General features: G+C 41.5%; 1 protein-coding gene across 1 annotated transcript in view; it reads left to right on the top strand.

Moving 5' to 3' along the window:
* LOC121944971 (GDNF family receptor alpha-2-like) overlaps positions 1–18,012 on the top strand; it is a 55,211-nt gene that overhangs the window by 18,815 nt on the left and 18,384 nt on the right. The window contains exon 4 of the mRNA XM_042488953.2: positions 9,019–9,397. Coding sequence (XP_042344887.1) covers positions 9,019–9,397 — 379 coding nt within the window. The remainder of the gene's footprint in view (positions 1–9,018; positions 9,398–18,012) is intronic.

The following is an 18,012-nucleotide window of genomic DNA, read 5'->3' as shown; positions in this document are numbered from 1 at the left end:
CCAGTGGGGGAAGGGCCACTAGGTGGCATGACACAAAAATAAAAGCATTCATTCATTCATTCATGTGTAGCATACGCTTCACAAGGAGGTGGCTGGGGAGGATGGCAGACGTGCAAACTGAATGAGGACCTTTGTTGGACTCTTCGGGTGTACGATATTTTAAATGTCTAAACACGTTAGAATTTAACATTGTGTGGACATACACATTACAATGTTTTGCAGATGTTGGGTTTTATTCTCTATACCTTATGAGTAAAAATTGGTATTTTATGTCAAGATGACGTTGGCATGCGACATTTGGAAGACACAATTTAAAACCAGCAAATTATTAATATCATCTGTTGTCAGGAATCTACATCAACTGACCTTGGCATTAGACGTTGTCCTGAAATCTAATTTTGGTCGCCTGACACCACAACCTAATTTCAACAAAATATCAAGATTGACAGATGTTGCTGGCCAGCTGGGTTAGTTTTAGGAAACAAAAGTACTTTGGTTAAGGTTAGGGAAAGGTCCATATTTCATTAGGGTTAAGGTTAGGGTTAATAAAAAGGGTTGTTTGTATTTCAAGATTGCCTGTATCGGCGTAAAACAACTGCAATACAACAAACATTTTGCTGATACATTCAGCCTCAACTTTTTGGACTTGCTAGGTACATCAATTAGCAACATTTTCTCATTATTATTATTATTATTATTATTATTATTATTATTATTATTATACAATTAGTTGTTCATGAAGTTTATTTCTAGGAGACAGTGCCTCTGTCATGCAAATTATCAACATTTTTGACATGACTACAATGGCTATGAAAACAACCAAAAGAGCCAAATCTGCTCCATAAAAGCACGATCTGCACTATATGCAATCTTAAATGCAGCAGAAATTAAAAGATTCAATAAAACCAGAAAATATTCCTTTCAGCAATCGTACAGAGTAATTGATCTCATCATCAGTGTCTCCAACCACTCCAAATCCACTCCAATGACAAAAAAGCAAAGAACAATGCAGCAAATTTAATGAAGGCATGTTAAATGCACTTCACAGGTGCTCTCTACTGAACCCAAGACGAGCAATAACAGTATTGAGCAGCTCTCCACAATTTTGTATTATTTTTGACCTTACCGCTGCCCGGAGTTGCCTTTTACCACCATTTCATTAACTTATCTCGATAGTGTTTTCTTCTTGGCATTTAAGCTCGCAACAGGTCCAATCCAGAGCATCATGATCGTATCAGCCAATCATGTATTACAGATTGGATTTTTTCCCCCCAGTTACAGCAGTAATCTTGTCAAAGGAGGGATATAAAAATCATATCTATTATTTTGCTACATGTTCATAAAAACACTAAAATATTACCAAGAATGAACTCTCTAAAGTTAGCTCAAACCTAAACTCCCCCAATATGTCTTTACTTAACATCTGGGACGCTTACAGTAACTGTACTGTCTTTAGTGGAAAGCTTAGGCACATTTAGCCTTCAAAAAGAAATACACACACGTAACTTTTTGTAACCTAAAAAATCTTCAAATAAAAGGTAGTGCTGAGTGAGTCTTTCCCACAGGAAATCTTTTGATAATCACTTCTACCCAAAACCCCTTCAGTTGATGTAAGAATTTAGCGTATTAAGCAATATTAATGCATATTTCCCTGTTCTAATCAAATTGGACTAAACACCAGTGGGAATCTAACAAAATCAAACAAAAAGATGAAGCATGGAGATGTTACAGGAAGGCACATTTGTCTTGTTTACAGTCCCACACCTGCCAATGACAGACACCTCCTCGCCCCATCAGGCTTAGTTAGTTCAGAAAATGAATCACATTTGGTGCCTGATGTGATCCTACTTGTTAGTTTGATGCATACAGAAACCTCTTGTTGATGATGAGTAGTGTTGGAACTTTTCTTCTGTATTAATCGTTTATTGCTTGGTCTATGAAATTTTACAAGAAAAAAAAAGTGGAAAATGCTCATTATAATTCCCCAGAGTACAAGGTCAAGTATTTGAATTGCTTATTTTTTGTCTACCTAACAGTCCAAAAGAGTGGCTTAATATAAAAAGGCAAATCTTCACATTTGAGAATCTAGGAAAATATATATTTTTTGCATAATCTTCTCATTCAACCGTTAGATATTAATGGTTTTTATTATCAAATTAGCTCTCACTAAATGATGTTAATTATTGAATGTAAAGCTTAAGTTAGGTCAGGGATAGATAGATAGATAGATAGATAGATAGATAGATAGATCTGAAATTGGAAAAAGTCAAATTTGAAATTGAAACTTCAGTTTGATTTTGAATAATAGTGTTGGAAATATTATATATATATATTATATATATATATATATATATATATATATTAAATATAATTTTCACTTCACAAAAAAACACACAAACAACTTAATTTTCACATATTTTTGACAACGGTGATGTGTTAGAATAACCCAAAGTTCTGTTGGTTGGTCTCCTAGGAGAAAGTCCTGTGCTGTTTGACCCTTCCCCCACCACAACCTGCCTTGTTACGCAGAATTTCGGTCTTTATATTACTACCTTCTTAACTCCCGTCAGTGTCACATAGCCCTCCCAATTACGTGGGTTATACAGAAATTACTGGCTTGTGATTACGTGGGGTTTTCATAGGTATACATAGTGTTATGACCTCTGGGGTCATAACTATGTATACCTCTTTACCACTATGTCTATGCTATGTCCAGTTTTCCCCTAGGTCGGGGACATAACAATACAAACAGTGGATGAGAACAGCCAGTTTTTTGCTGGCATGCAGAGCCCCACCACCACCAAAGAGCTCTTTTCAGAAAGAGTTCCATTTTCATAGAACTAGAGTTACGATGCACAACCACTGTTTATTTGGTTTCAAGGCAGATTTGCTGTACAGAACAAGTCAATAGCCCTCTACTCAAATCAATATGACATCATGTATGAAGGATGTGGGAGAGAAACTTTCCTCCACACTGCCCCAGGACCCTTATCAAAGCCCAAATGAATTCCATATTACATCCAGCATGCAAAGATATCATTAAATGTAATTGTTAATATGCCCTGCGTAAAATGTATTCTGTTCTCTTGACCCAATGCTGAGCTAATTAACTTATTAGGAGCAGAGGGCGGCGCAGAATCCTGCATTCAGGGGCCCCTCCAGGAATTAAGTTTAACATCCCTTAGTTAGACCTTCTAACTCTCAGCACTAAGCCTCTCACCTCTCGGCTCTCAGCTCAGTGTGCCCACCATCCAATTAAATCCAGAAAGCTGTTTCTACAGCTGGGGAGAAAAAGGAGCAGTGCAACAGGCGTGCTCAGCATGCTGTTGAAATGTTTGACGTTTTTACATTGTCCTCATAACAATTACTATTACTTAGGCAAACATGTAGATCTTTTTTAGCATGTATACAGTTTTTTTAGTTATTCAGCATCTGAGCGAATCCACTGACTGTGCAAGCTTGTTTTTGTGTATTCTTGTGTGTGCCTGTGTATTTATGTACTTTGTTTATATGCTTCATTATTCTGTGTGAATTTTCTAATCAGTTTACCCTTAGCCCAGCCTTAGCTTGTCTCTCTGTGGATCAGTAATGAGAGTTGTTCCACGCTCACTTATCAGAGAACCTTTGTTATAGTCAGCATTCTTTTTTTTCTCTAACAAGTTTGAATTAAACCACAGAGAAATATCCACAGAACATGTTTCTTGTTTCTTGTTGTTAGCATTTCCCTACTTGCAAGGTGGTAATGAACAAGGAAGCAGATTATCGATATAGTGTAGGTCCACCAGATGCAAACATCCTGTTAGATTATTTCAATACATTATGCAGTATAGCCAGTGACGGCTAAAAGAGCTAAACAGCATGCATATTAAGACTGAGGGGGCCACTGAGGACGCTCAAGCTTTGAATATCACCAGAGGAAGCTCAACTTGAAGGCAGATGCTCATAAACAGCTCAAGTATTTAGAAGTGTGTTTACAATAATTTAAAATTCCTTTGGACACCCCACTCCCACCTACACACACATGTATTTATTCTCACATACAAATATTAAGTCTTCTCTCATCATTTCCATCTCTCCTCACTCTCTCCCTCTCATCCGCATGCCGGTTCATTTCGCAGCAATAATTTTAAGCTCAGAGGTAAAATTCAGTTGATCCCCGAGAACAGAAGACTCCATGAACTCTGCCGATCTCCCTCTGATGACGTCTATATGTCTAACTTGCTCAGTAAGGCTTAGGGAGATGATTTTGTAGATCTGGTGCACCCCCTTCCACCCCTCTGGAAACCCCCCAGCGACACAGAGTACAGAGCTAATGACTGATGAGCCCTTTGACACGGAAATGCTTGACATGCTCCTCAGGGTCCGGACTAAAGACTTCCCTAACAAGCTCTCGCACGCTCACCCAGGGCCGTATTAAATCCAAACTTTGGCACCTTTCCTAATTACTGAGAACATACCCAGAGCCAAGAGCCTCTTCCTAACCTGGGCTGAACTCCCCTCTGCAGCGCAGTGTCCCTTGAGTATAGGATGATGTATGAAATGCAGAATTCAAATTAGGCTGACAGAGAGCAATTACTGGGGAAAGAAGATCCCTTACTCTTTGAGGAAAAAAAGGCCTCAAAATCCAGATACAGTGAATGTTTTATCCACTTCCTCTCATTCAAACACGCTGTGTCCACCTCCTTCACCTCCCTCTTTCTCCTTATTATCCTTCTCTCTCTTTTCTCACTGGAACACACGCCTTATGTAATTTTCTGTTTCTCTCCATCTCTCTCCCTAGTGGTGTCACACATTTTACCTCTTTTTCACTCCCTTCTCTTTATCCCTTCCCCTCTCTTTCCTCCTCTCCCCCGTGTGTGTGTGTTATATATGCGGGAAGAATAGATGGTAATTTCCACTACATTGCCATCAGTGGGGTCTAATTTATGATGCCCATAGAGTAGAGAGCCCTATTAAAAGCCTATTTACAGTCAAACGGCGGGATCACCAAAAGCAATGGCGATGCTTTAACTGTTGTTGACATCGACTAAACAGTTATGAGATCGCATTTTCCGAGGCACACGAGGCAGTTTTGAGTAAACAACAGAAGACCATTTGGAACTCCTTTTGTAAATCCTTGTTCTGTATTCCATGAATTCATAAAATAAAAAAATAAAAAAGCAACAAACATTTAAATTAGCTCACCCCGCAGCCAACAGGTGCTGAGATTTAATGGGAAAAAATATTATTTATGACTTGTCCTGCACTTAGTGACACTGATGTGCTGTGTTTATGACATCCATTAATCAATCAATGCAACCACCCGCCCATTTATCTGCTCATTCATTCAGTCAGCGCCGCGCTCGCTCATGAATGCATAGTACAACAGCCGGCGAGGTACATAGATATGTGTAAACTATTGTGATCCTGCGAGTTGTTGATTGCACTGCCGATGGGCTGGGTTAATTATTCCGAGCAAGAGTCGCACATCTCCTGAATGAGGCTGGATTAATTAAAAGCTCTCCAACATGTCTCTGTGAGTGGCTGTCCATTCTGTGAGTCTGCGTCTTCTCATTTCATGTCTCTATCTGTCATGATCAGCTGCTGCAATCAACTGCTCAAGTCTCCTCTCCCCTCTTAAGGCTTTTTCCATTTTTATACGTCTCGTATCATTAGCTTATCAAGCCCTTTCTCCTCGCATTATGGCGGAATATGTTTGCTGAAAAACTTCATTGTAATGCACTTGGAAAATCAATTATAACTCTGTAACACAATACTGCACATTTCCCCTCCCATCTCCACTTTGTTGTTTCCTTCCTCCTCTCCACTTGCTCTTGCCATCATCCTGTTTGTGTGCAAGCACGTCAGAGCCATCAAGTGGGCTTTGTGTCTTATGCTCGCCCCAGGACATCTTTTTGGGTTGAGCACCAAATTCAATCTCAGCTTCCCAATCAGAGGTAGTAAAAACCTCGTCCAAAGCTGCAGCCTCAAAAGCTGCTTCAGCCCTGCTTGGTCAGATAAATCTTAGTAGCTCATCCTTCTCCTATTTTCTTTTCATCCTGGACCCCCCCAGTGGCCCACATTAGAGCCTGCAGATGGCCAGGGGAGATTTAGGAGCTGCAATCCATCAATGTAATGTAGCCTGAACCACTGGACAGCAGCCCCGCTAACCTCTCCTCCAGCTGGACCGTTCTGCCCCTGTTCAGGCCCGCTTCAGCCAAGCTTGGCCCACTTTTGTAAAACTTTGGCCCGGCTCGGGCCTCTTCATGCCCGGTGCCAAGAGTCAGCTCTCCTTTTGATTCTCATTATAATCACAGCTCAGCCAAGCCGCTCCCTCCCAGCGAGGTCGACTAATTGTCTCACATCCTGCCTCTAAGTTTTGATGTTTGTTACTGTCGCATAAGTGAATCTGAGATGTGATCTGAGCACAATTCTGTCTGCCTTTCCAGTCACTTACACTAACAAGACTGAGTTTGCTATGCTGCCAGACATCTGTTGTAGATCGTTTATCCTCTCTCCTCTGAGAGTGCGAGGATAAACAAGTTTCAATTGATGATACAGTGATGTCTTATTCTAAAAAGAGTCATGAAAATTAAAGAAGTATTTCACAAAATAAAGACGGCTCTTACACAAAACTAGGCCGTCTCTGCAGTAGAAAGACTCAGATACTTTTGAAATTGGTGCTACATGACCAGAGTAAACAGAGAAAAAGGGTGCTTCTGCTCAAGAAGTAGAAATCCTAAAACTACCAGAATGCTATGCGCCTGATGTAATGTGGAATGGTCTGTGTGAAACATTGGCGGCCAGCTGGATCTCTTGTTACAGTTAAACTGTGGGCTAAACCATGTTAATGAAAACATTTGAGGCGAGGAATATACAACTCAGTAACAGCATCTTTGTTTATATTTGATCAGCACTGCTTAGTTTGGTCTCAGTTTTTTTGGCCTCCATTTTCACTCTGCATGAAGCAATGTGGCGCCCACTTCCTGTTCACAAACTCTCACCATTACAGAAAACCAGGGCATTGAAACACATTTCTGAAAACATTTTGGGTGAGAAACGGGCAGTGTAGTAATGTAATCTTAATTTATATTCGATCAGTTCTGCCTAGTTTTACCATTTGATCGGATTTTGGTCCGAGGGGGGCGAGCGTGTCTCTTGATCAGCTGTATACTCTTTGAGCACATGGTGGCAGCAGCAGGTTTGGCGGTGGTCTCCGAGCAATACAAAAGTATGGAAGTACAGCCTTTAATTCAAGCAACAGCCCCGAGAGCCAGCGAAACACGATGTAAATTATGTCATTTGGCAGAGTTTTGCTTGGGGAGAAAGGGGGTGTTTCCAGGCACTGGTTAGATGGAGGAGAGTTTACCACAGTTCATGTACACATACTACCCGCTTTGCTGATACAAATCTGCTTGAAAATCTGCAAAGTTTACCTTTAACGCTCTTACTACTCCAACATAAACGAAAAAGACAACACTATTTTGAACACTTTTGAACTCAGGACATGTCTCTGCCTGTTTATCAGAGCACCTGCTACATTTAACCTTGATACTTAAATGAAAGCCCTGGTTAACAGAAAGCTAGTTTAAGTGCCCTTTCGTCTCTCTGTGATTAAGCTCCGATATTCTTCTGCTATTCTTCAGTGGCAGCGACTTTCGTTTTATCTGACTTGATCTAAAACCACAAAATCATTAATTTTGGGGGTTTGCTTATTTCTTATCCCTCCACTGTGGTGATGTGCTCTATGTATTCCCATTTCTAGGATTGATAAGGCGAGATTCACCACTTGGAAACAACACAGCATCTCTAGCACACCCCTCTAAAATAAATGGTCTTCTTCCTGCTCCAGGCCGTCTGATAGACACAGAGTGAGATTGGTTCTGTTGAATAAGAGATGAATCTCTCTAGGTGTCACCATGCTGCTACGACCTCTGAAATATCATTATCTACAGGGGAGGGAGGTTAACTTCTCTAATATAGCCTGAATACAAGAGAGGGGCGCCACAAGTGAACATGATCCTGCTTTATTACCGGTATATCTCAGGAAAAAGGTGTGTTTTTTAACTACCACTGTAGTATATGCAGTATCTCAGAACACCCAGACACACCTAATGACATAATCTGTTTTCCACAAATATGATGTGCAGCCTGAGGGGTAATTGCAATGTTTTCAGCTTTTGATTACGACGGAAACATACATATGAGGGAACTTAATCTTGTACTTGAACCATACAAACAAGTGGATCATACAGCACAGCACGTACTACACCGTGGAGTCTTTGCCAAGTCCTTGAGCTTAGCACCTTTTGGGCAGATGTTACAGTATTTAGTGTTGTTCTCCACTGACCAGTATTCACACAAATAAGGCGTTTTGTCAATATTTTCCCAAGGACTCCTGTTTATATTTACATTAGCTCCATAATTAAAATGTCATGTTACTTGCATTATAAGCCAAATAACAAAAACATCATAATGAGTATTATATGTATGGAAATCCACTTGCCAAGACAACTTTATAATGCACTAATATTATAATCACATCATAGTATTACCTGGAAATGAATAATTTATTAACATCCAATTTGGAATCATTGCTTAATTCATTCATATTTCACTCAAGGTCTGAAACAGACTGAATCAATTATTCAGTTGGAGTGGATGCGGGCTAGCTGCAGGCATCCCTCCTGTGGCTTGCTGTTGGGTTCTCCTTCACTGTTCAAGTCTAACATTTGCAATGAACTCCCCAACGGGTGGAGATGCAAGGATTATTCTTATATTTGTTGATCGTACTTTGCAGCTAAGCCGACTGCAAACTTTAACTTTATCAGATTGATATTTTGAGTCAGAGGATCAATAGAAAGATTTTCATCCATCTGTTGTGATTGCATTTGATCCAGGTTGTGTTTGCTTAAATACCAACAATCGCGAAAAAGAGAGAAAATTATTTCAAGTGTATCTGCTATGTCTAACGTCTCTTTTTCACTTTAGGTTCACTAAAGTCACTGTGTCTTCTCTCGTCTTTGCATCTATTGTCAGGGATGCTCACAGCGGCCCCAAAAGGTTTCCACTGTGTCGATGCAGAAAGAAACTGCAACCCCTGTCTTGATGCAGCCAAAGCCTGCAACCTCAACGGAAGCTGCAAGAGGCAACGCTCCGCCTACATCGCTACCTGCAGCAAGGAGGACCCCAACAAGGGTGAAGCGTGCAGCAAGAAGCGCTGCCACAAAGCGCTGAGGTTGTTCCTAGACCGTGTGCCCCCTGAGTTCAGCCACCGGCTGCTCTTCTGCCCCTGCCAGAGTGAGGGCTGCGCTGAACGACGCAGGCAGACAATTGTGCCTGATTGCTCCTATAAAGACAAGGAAAAACCCAACTGTCTGGAGCTACGGAGGGTCTGCCGCCAGGACTCTCTTTGCAGGTAAGGGGGGGAGGGGGAATGGTGGGGGACGGATGGGTTTCGGGTACAAAGGTCAAATTAAGAGTTTCCTGTACTATGTGTGTGTAGTGTGCGGATAGGGGTAGGCACGGTTTGCAGTAAAGAGTTTCATTTCATATGCATGCATGTCTGTGTGTTTGTTGTTTTGATGGACAGATTTAAGTGTTGTGCGCATGAGATGAGCTACAGCCAAACACATCTGAAGATTCATTAACATCTCCTTATATTCATGCAAAATGAGAAAAAAGAAAACTGAATCCATGTGTTAGCGAGAGTTCCTGTCTGACGGCAATTTCCTCCCTCCAGTGGCATCCTAAAGTTGTATATTTCTCTGCTGTAACTTTGCCAGTGAAGTAATTAGACTTTCAGCGAAGCTGTGGCTATTAGACGTGGGATGAAGATGTGAGGCTAAGTTGAAGGGACAACGCTCAATTAAGCTGAACAAAACATTAGTGGATCACGTTGGCTGCATGGGGCCTCTATTGGATTCAAGCGGCTGGATTCAATTCACACCTACCCAGCCGTGACATGTTTCCTTGTGTTAGTGCTGCTGAGAGCAGGTAAAACACAGTGGTTGCACTATCAGCCAAATCAGCTGTCATGGTCTTTCTGCCCCCCCAGAACTGTGTGCTGCATCTGGCCATCGCATCCAGCCAGTCGAAGAAGATGCGCTCTGCGTTCATTAGTCTAATAGCATAAAAAATGTGGGACATTTGAATAATTCTAAGCATTTAAAAGCTCATTAATGAGCCTAATGGAGTTCGACCAAGTGTTAGACCCTTGAAAGCTCACTACTAAAAATAATACTCACGACGTGTGAATTTTTACATTTTTTTTTTAATTAAGAATGGGAAACTTTTGGCCACTTTTTCATGTGCCAGTGTGACAGATGATTAAGCAGCTGATAGAATCCAGTGCCAATCAGTGACGGGTCTTGACTTAGTTTGTGGGTTTAATGCTCCAAGTAGCTGTCCAACCCCAGTCGTCATGGGAGATGACTACACGCTTCCTGGTTCGTTAGTTGCAGTAACTGCCTGAAAATTAGACACTGGGCGCTTCTTCAGAAAAGAACTTTCAATTATTGTCGATTTTTGCTTAAATGTGACAGGTTCGGATTGAATCTGATGAGGTTTTTGTGGCAGACACAACAACCATCAATCAATCAACTCACTTTTTGTGTACTAAAATGAATATTTTGCAGAATATGAGTTATAAAATGCACTACTGTAAGTGCGAAAACATTTTGTGCAACTTTTCTACTATGTGTTGTTTCGATCTATTTTGGACATCTAGCCAGAGTCATTACACAAGTATTTTGCCTATTTCAACCAACTTATTTTAACAATCTTGGTAATGTATGTGTAAATGAACTGTGGCAAACCTCCCTCCCCCTGATATCTCTTCTCCACTCCTAGTGAAACTCCACCAGATGACATGTTTTGCATCATCTAGTTTCTCTCACTCTCAGGTTGTTGCCTGAACTACAGGCTGTACTTCCACAATTTTGTATTGCCCCGCACCACAGACACAAAAAGTATAGAAGTGAACCAAGTGACAGGTCTGCCCCTCTCTCTTTCCCTCTCTCAAATTCAGTCCAAACTGTGATCAAACAATAAAACAGCCCTGATCAAATATAAACCAATATTACTCAACTACATTGCGTTTCCAACACATTCTCATTCGAAGTTATCACATATGGCAGCTTTGTCAGCAGACTTCTGTATCTGCTGCAAGCAACGCTGGGATGTCAACAAAAGCACATGGCTAGGTTTGGGGAAAAAAACATCATGATATGGCTCTACATTCACACAGGAACCAAGCACCGGGCTCTCGGGTGAAAGACCCATCCACCACCCCTCCCATCCACCTTTAGGGACCTTCTAGCCCTTTTTATGTCGTTACCAGCAGCATTGCAATCTGATGCTGTAGGCGGTGTATCGTATAGCTGCGACAAGCTCCTTCCAGCAGTGTTATCAACTGATGTGGCCCGTCTGTGTATCACACTGCTGTGAAAGGTGGCTGATGTCAAAATCACAGACAAAGCAGAGGTATTGAAAACAGAGGCTAAAAAGTGGGATTAAACGATAAAACTAAACAGTGATGATCAAATAAGAAGTAGGATTGTGTTACGACGTTGCCCATATCTCACCTCAAATATTTTCAGAAACATTACCATTTACCTGTAACACAAGATTGTGTATTACCAGCTGGCTGCTATTGTGTCAAACAGGCAAGTTTGCATTACATCACCTACCATTTGTAGCATTTATTAGTTTGTTGCGGCACAGTGCATTCTGGTAGCTGTAGGTTTTCTTGAGCAAAAGCAAATGCCACAGACCTTTTTCTTTGTGTTCTCAGGTCATGTAGCACCAATTTCTAAAGTATTTGTGTCTTTCTACTGCATAGACAGACAAGAAGAAATAATTCAGGAAATACTTCTTTAAGTAAGAAGTAAGAATGATTTACAGTCACATGAAATTCAAATTAGTTCTACTATGCCATGCACAAAAATTCCTCATGAGAAGTTTATCCATGTTGCTTCACATTTATCTTGTTTCTATAGAGGTCAGCAGCCTTCAAGACTCAGCCTTAATGGCGAAAAACCCAATTCCTCTCCACCTACACTAAATCCAACCAGCACGCTGCTAAAGTAGGGAAACTCTATCGCCTCCTCTCCGATTTATGATTGTCTTGATAATTACCTGCTTGCCTGCATTGTGTAATCTGTTTTCAGGCTGAGTTGCTTTCTCTGACCTTTAGGCCCTCAGGTGTCTGCTGTGCACCTCCTTATTGAGAAAGATGAAATAGAACGTTAAAGCTCATTATCTGTGGCTGCGTAATGCCCCGCTGAGGTCAACAGCTCGATGAGCGCACGCACACACTCATACAGTACGGACACACGCTGGCCTGCAGACCAACAACCATTCAGCACACACGCGAACCCCACACACTCCCAGACAATCAGTCGGAGCTTGAACGTGACTCTAATAATCTACTGTTTGGGTGGCGCATTCTCCTGCAGTGGGCAAGTGCTGCCATGCAAGAGAGTGTCACTACGATTCAATTAAACTGAGATGTCATTGGTCAGTGCTGGGCGGACGATGTTCTCTGATTGGTGATTTTTATCCTGCCTTGAGGGTTTTCGACCGTCCTGTGAGATATTCTTAACATGTCCTCTGTCTGTCTCTACGTCCTCTGTCTGTCTCAGTGTCCTTGTCTGCCTCGATGTCCTCTGTCTGGTACATGATGTCATGCATCATCATAGGACAGTTCTATGTCCTGGAAGACCTTGGCAACACAGACTGATTTGACACAGTTTGATCTGATAATTTATCAGATCATGATAATTTATCGGGATGTTGCATTACCCAACACGTTATGTTCTTAATTTTCTCTGCACCTTCAGTATGCTGTACAAGCAAATTGAATTTAAAACGTATTTGTCTTGCTAATGGAGACAAAGTCTACAGATTAGCATTTGTTTTTGGGCAGCCTTGGAAAGAAATGAACCTGAGCATCCCTAGAAAGAGCCCTTCGAAAACTTTTTAAACACTGAAGTCACAGCACACTCAAGTACAACACCAGAGGAAACTTTCCTTGGCTCTGTTTTTCCCCATCGCAGAGATGTGTTGATAAAAGCAGAGGAAGATCATTCAACGACAGGCCTGTATCCCCCGGGGACGCCTGTCTGACTCCAAACAGGGGATACACAGCTAGCCCAAGCCTATTTCATTTTAACACAAGGGACTGATCGAGAGAGGAGGAGGGAATGGGAGGAGGAAGAGAGTGAAGGAGAGATAATGAGACAGAGAGAGAGAGAGAAGAGGGAGGGAGGGAGGGAGGGTCGCAGAATCGATCCGGGCCGTAAAGCTACTGCAGCGGGTTGGAGGTCAGTGCTTTGGTCACACAGCTATGGATCTCTGCAGCAGACTCTGCAGGCCATGTCAAAGACAAGCTTAGCTCGCTGCAACATAACTCTGATGAAGAAAGGGTCACGGCTCAAAACACACCCAAGCCAAAACGGATTTAAAAATGTATACTCACCTATTTTATTATTCATTTTTTTAGACTTTGAAAGGCCAGCAGTTCCTTGCTGTACACCAGGAAAAATGCCTTGAAATACTTTCTTTTTTTAATTTTACCTTGAGCACATTGGATGCCAGATTGGCTGTGATTTCACCCTTGGAGACTGTTCAGATTGTTCTAGGTGGAGCCCAGAGCTCAATCAAACAAAAAATAAATATTTGAAAGGGTTTCAAATATACAATTTTGGCGTGGGTTTTGGTGGCATATTGCACTGGAATACTTCACTCCCTGCCTGGTCTCTGTGGAGGCAATTGTTGACATACCCTGGAGATCTACGGTCTGTAAATGGACGGACAACAAGCATTGTATGGAACAACTCTTGTTTCTTACACCTGGTCGTACTTCTGCTGCAGTTATGTCCTCTCATAATCCTGCACAAACTGAGAAAAAAAAATACAACAAGCAACAAACCCATGTTTGTTACTGTTCTGCTGTTTTGCTCACTTCTCCTCTCAGCTTCTCCACTCTGTGTTCTCACCACCCTTTCAATGAATCCAACTTCTATTCATCGGGGACTGCTGAGTCCAGAGAGTGACAATAGGGCTATATTTGGATGAGCTGCTTTGGGTAGTGAGAGCATGTGTGTGTGTGCATGTATGCAAGCGGATGAACTATCCTATCCATTTCCATGTCAGTTCATGTAACACTAGCCCAATGAAGCCTAAGCCAAAGAACATTGAGTTGTATATATGTGTACTGTATTGACTGACTGAGGATCAATGCAACACTTCTATCTTTGATTAATATCCCCTGGTCTCTGGGCTCACTTGCTGCTCTTTGATTGAGTTCTTTGGCCACTGGTTATCAAAGTGGGGAGCTGAAAGACAATCGATCACTGTACAGGTAACCTGACCTAGTTTGGGAGATGTTCTGCAGCAGGCCGCCTTTGCTTGCAAAAAACTCGCAGGGTAGTTCTCTCTCTTTCACACACACACACACACACACACACACACACACACACACACACACGGGCGCGCACACACACACACACACACACACCCACACCCACACACACACACACACACACACACACACACACACGGGCGCGCACACACACACACACACACACACACACACACACACTGGCCTAAATCAACAGTCTGCTCTGTTGTATCTGACAACTCAAGGCCCCACTGAGGGGGAACATTGTAGGGAGACTGACTGGCCTATATGGCATTTCTCTGTAGCTTCTGAGACGCAGCTGAAAGAAATCAGGATTGTTTTTGCACTTTTATCATCAGTTTCTCTCACTTTCCCTCTCACTTTCACTCACACACACATACACTTGTGCTCTTGCGCTTGTGAGGAGTCTCAGAGTCTCAGTGTATTCCCTGCCCACTAAAACTCTGCTAACCCTCACATTCACACATATGGTCAGATTTTTCTGTGATTTACTGTAACTTTAATGAGCAACCAGGGCTCGACTTTGTGGAAATAGATTTCCCAAGAAATATAACAGGATATAAGGGCATAATCAGAGCTGAGTATGTAAATTCGAGCTCAACCCAAATACGCCCAAAGCTATAGACTCACGAGGGGCAACAGACAGCCTGCTTTTGTATGTGCGAACACAGCATTATTAATCACAACTACATACATAAACCTGTACCTGAAACACGGATTCATTACTTTTACTTTTTTATGCCTCTCTGCTGCATTATGTTTTTGGTTGTCTGTCCATCCATCCATGTCTGCAGGTTCTATTCTTGTAAACGCCATATCTCAGCAACGCTTTGAGGGAATTTCTTCAAATTTGGTGCTAACCTCCATTTGGACTCAACAATGCGCTGATTAGATGTTGGTGGTCAAAGTCAAAGGTCAAGGTCACTGTGATCTTGCATCTGTCTCTTTCTCTTGAATACAATATCTCAAGAATTCCTTGAGGGAATTTCCTCAAACTTAGCACAAACTTCCACTTGGACTCAAGGATGAAGTGATTAGATTTTAGAGGTCAAAACATGTTTTTAGCCATTACTATAATTCATAAACTAATTATGACAAAATTTTACTTATTTTATGAAACAGGGTTGGTAATCCTCTGCCAGAAAACTTTAAGCATTACATATGTATTGTCCTGCATTATGGTGAAGTTATATAGAAAATGTTCAATCAATTTATGTTGGAAATGTCTTTTATTTCATCAAAATAAGTCCTCAGTTCATGTTTTGGGGTGAGCAAAAGCACATATTCTAAATACTGAGGGGGATATGCCGCCTGCACTCCCCCTGTAATCTATAACTATGAGTGCTAGGCAGTAATCCTAGTTTTTTTTACATTTTGTGCAGCAGAAGCCATTTTACTTTACTCCGCCTGCATGGCAAAAAGCAGCAAGTTACCAGAGTAGCAGCAGCTTAATCCCCCGTCAGATTCGACACAGGATCCATTCAGGCACTGCATTGTGTAGACAGCTGTATTGATTAAAATAGAAGCAAATCTACTCTGACAGACACGTGAGATGGACGACTGAAAAATGGGGCTGAAACACCTCATATATGGACAAGCCTTCACATAGTCATTTCATCAGTTGTCTAAGTCTAAGAATATAAGAATGTTGACTGATTAGCACAGATTTATACCTAAATCTTATTGTTTTTTGATGTAAAACTCTCAAACACCCTGTTAAAGAAGCAATGGACTGACCAAAGTGTCGTCACACTCAAGGTCTTAAACTGGTCCTCGCAATGACAGAAGTATAAAAGCTTTGAACAGGATTTCTCTTATACCTTTAAAAGTTGCTACCTGGGCTGTTTCTGTCTCCCTGGTTACAATACAAGTTATCAAAGTGAAGTGTCTTTTCTGATAGTGCAAAGCTCTGGTTTTGCAAGCGAAGCATGTGTCAATTGGTGACCTTTTCCTCATACACAGTACAGTTTGCTGCAGTGTGCAGCTTTAATCAGGCCTGAGCTTCGGTGAAGACGTGCTCAGCCTGCTGGCTACATATGAGAGTGGCAAATGGGGTTAGAGGAAAGTAAGAGAGAGAGAAGAAGGAGGACAAGTAGTGAGAGGGATGGGGCAAGAGCTTGAAAGAAAGAGCTGTGCATTTAATTCAAATACATGGCTTAGTATATGCCCATTTACTTTCCTAACCGTAATCTCTAAGGGAACATGGTATAGTGGAAAACTGCACTCATTACTCATGAGGCCTCATACTTTCCTTTACAATCTCTTACGCCAATAGTACCGTATCTATTATTAATGCAAACATTATCAATAGGACTTCAGACTTATCTAGTGGTCGATGTGTGGTTTTGAATGTGTCAATTAGGGCCTGCTCTTTCACTCTTCATCATTCTTTCTCTGAACTTCTCTTTGTACTTAAGGAGTCTCGCTGATAGCTGCGGGAGGTACCTTTCTTTAAACTTTTCCCACAGAACTGTTTGATATGTGACTAACGGCTATTTAATTAACTGTTCTGCTGCATAGTGTTACCTCTGTCATTTTTTCAGGAACAGTTCATCCATTTGTTTGACATGTACACTTTGTCTGGGGGAGGGCTGTTTGCCTTGTTCAGAGAGTATTTAGGGAGTTCAGATAACCTTGAATAATCTACTCGCCCCCTTACCAAACACGCAGTGCTGGGGTTTTGTGTGTGGCATGCTTGATTTAGCATTCCTCCCAGTGACATAACATTCAGTTGGGGGTTGTGGGACATCTGCAGCGGGTGGTGCAGACAGAAAGTGAGCGAAAAGTGAGAAAGTAAAAGAAACACTGGCTTGCAAGCAAATTTTCTGGTCACCAAACAAGGAACACTGCAATCAAGCATAAGTAAGTGTTTCAAAATAAAACAAAAAGTGGGTTAATTAAATGAAAATGCAAGTTCAGATTCTTGCCTTTTTTTTCCTCTCTGTTTAAGAATTCAGGGGAGGTTGTGTCACCAGACAGTTTTTGTTGGTTTCAATTCTCTGCTGAGTAAGGGGGCGAAAGGTTGCGTCATGTGACAGCTAAGCTAAACTGCCTTGTGTTTTGACTGAATGCCATCTGTCCACGTTGCCCTTTTAGAGTATTGACTGGGAATCCCAATGAGTACAGTGCTGCCAGAAAAGGCAGGCGTCTGTCCAGGCACATTCAAGAGAAAATAGCTGCGGGTAAAATGGACAATCAACTCTGACCAGAGCAACAAAGAGGCTGTCTCTGGGTCACCAGCAGAAATTTAAGTGGGAAAGCAGGAGCAGAATGCATAAGAGTATCTTTTAGTGAAAAGCAGAATAAAATATATATATATATATATATATATATATATATATATATTAACTGACACACGTTATGCCCTTTTAATCAAAATATATTCATAGCACTCTCTTCACAAGGTCAGCACTGCATTGTTAGGCTTTTCATAGTAACTGTTATGATGTAATGAACCGTGCTGCTCAATGCGGAAAATTCGAAGTGTGAAAACAGGCTAATAGTCAAATCTCAGCTTTGCCAACACGTATTGTTTGCTTTGGAATTTAACATTAAGTGACAAAAAGGACACACAAGGCTGTTGAGTCCTATTGATTGAACCAGGGTCA

The sequence above is a fragment of the Plectropomus leopardus genome, chromosome 4 (assembly GCF_026936395.1).
Source record: "Plectropomus leopardus strain MGB_pleo_1.0 chromosome 4, ASM2693639v1, whole genome shotgun sequence".
NCBI lineage: Eukaryota > Metazoa > Chordata > Actinopteri > Perciformes > Serranidae > Plectropomus > Plectropomus leopardus.
The sequence above is the reverse complement of the archived record's forward strand: the minus strand, read 5'-3'. Positions and strand labels throughout refer to the sequence as shown.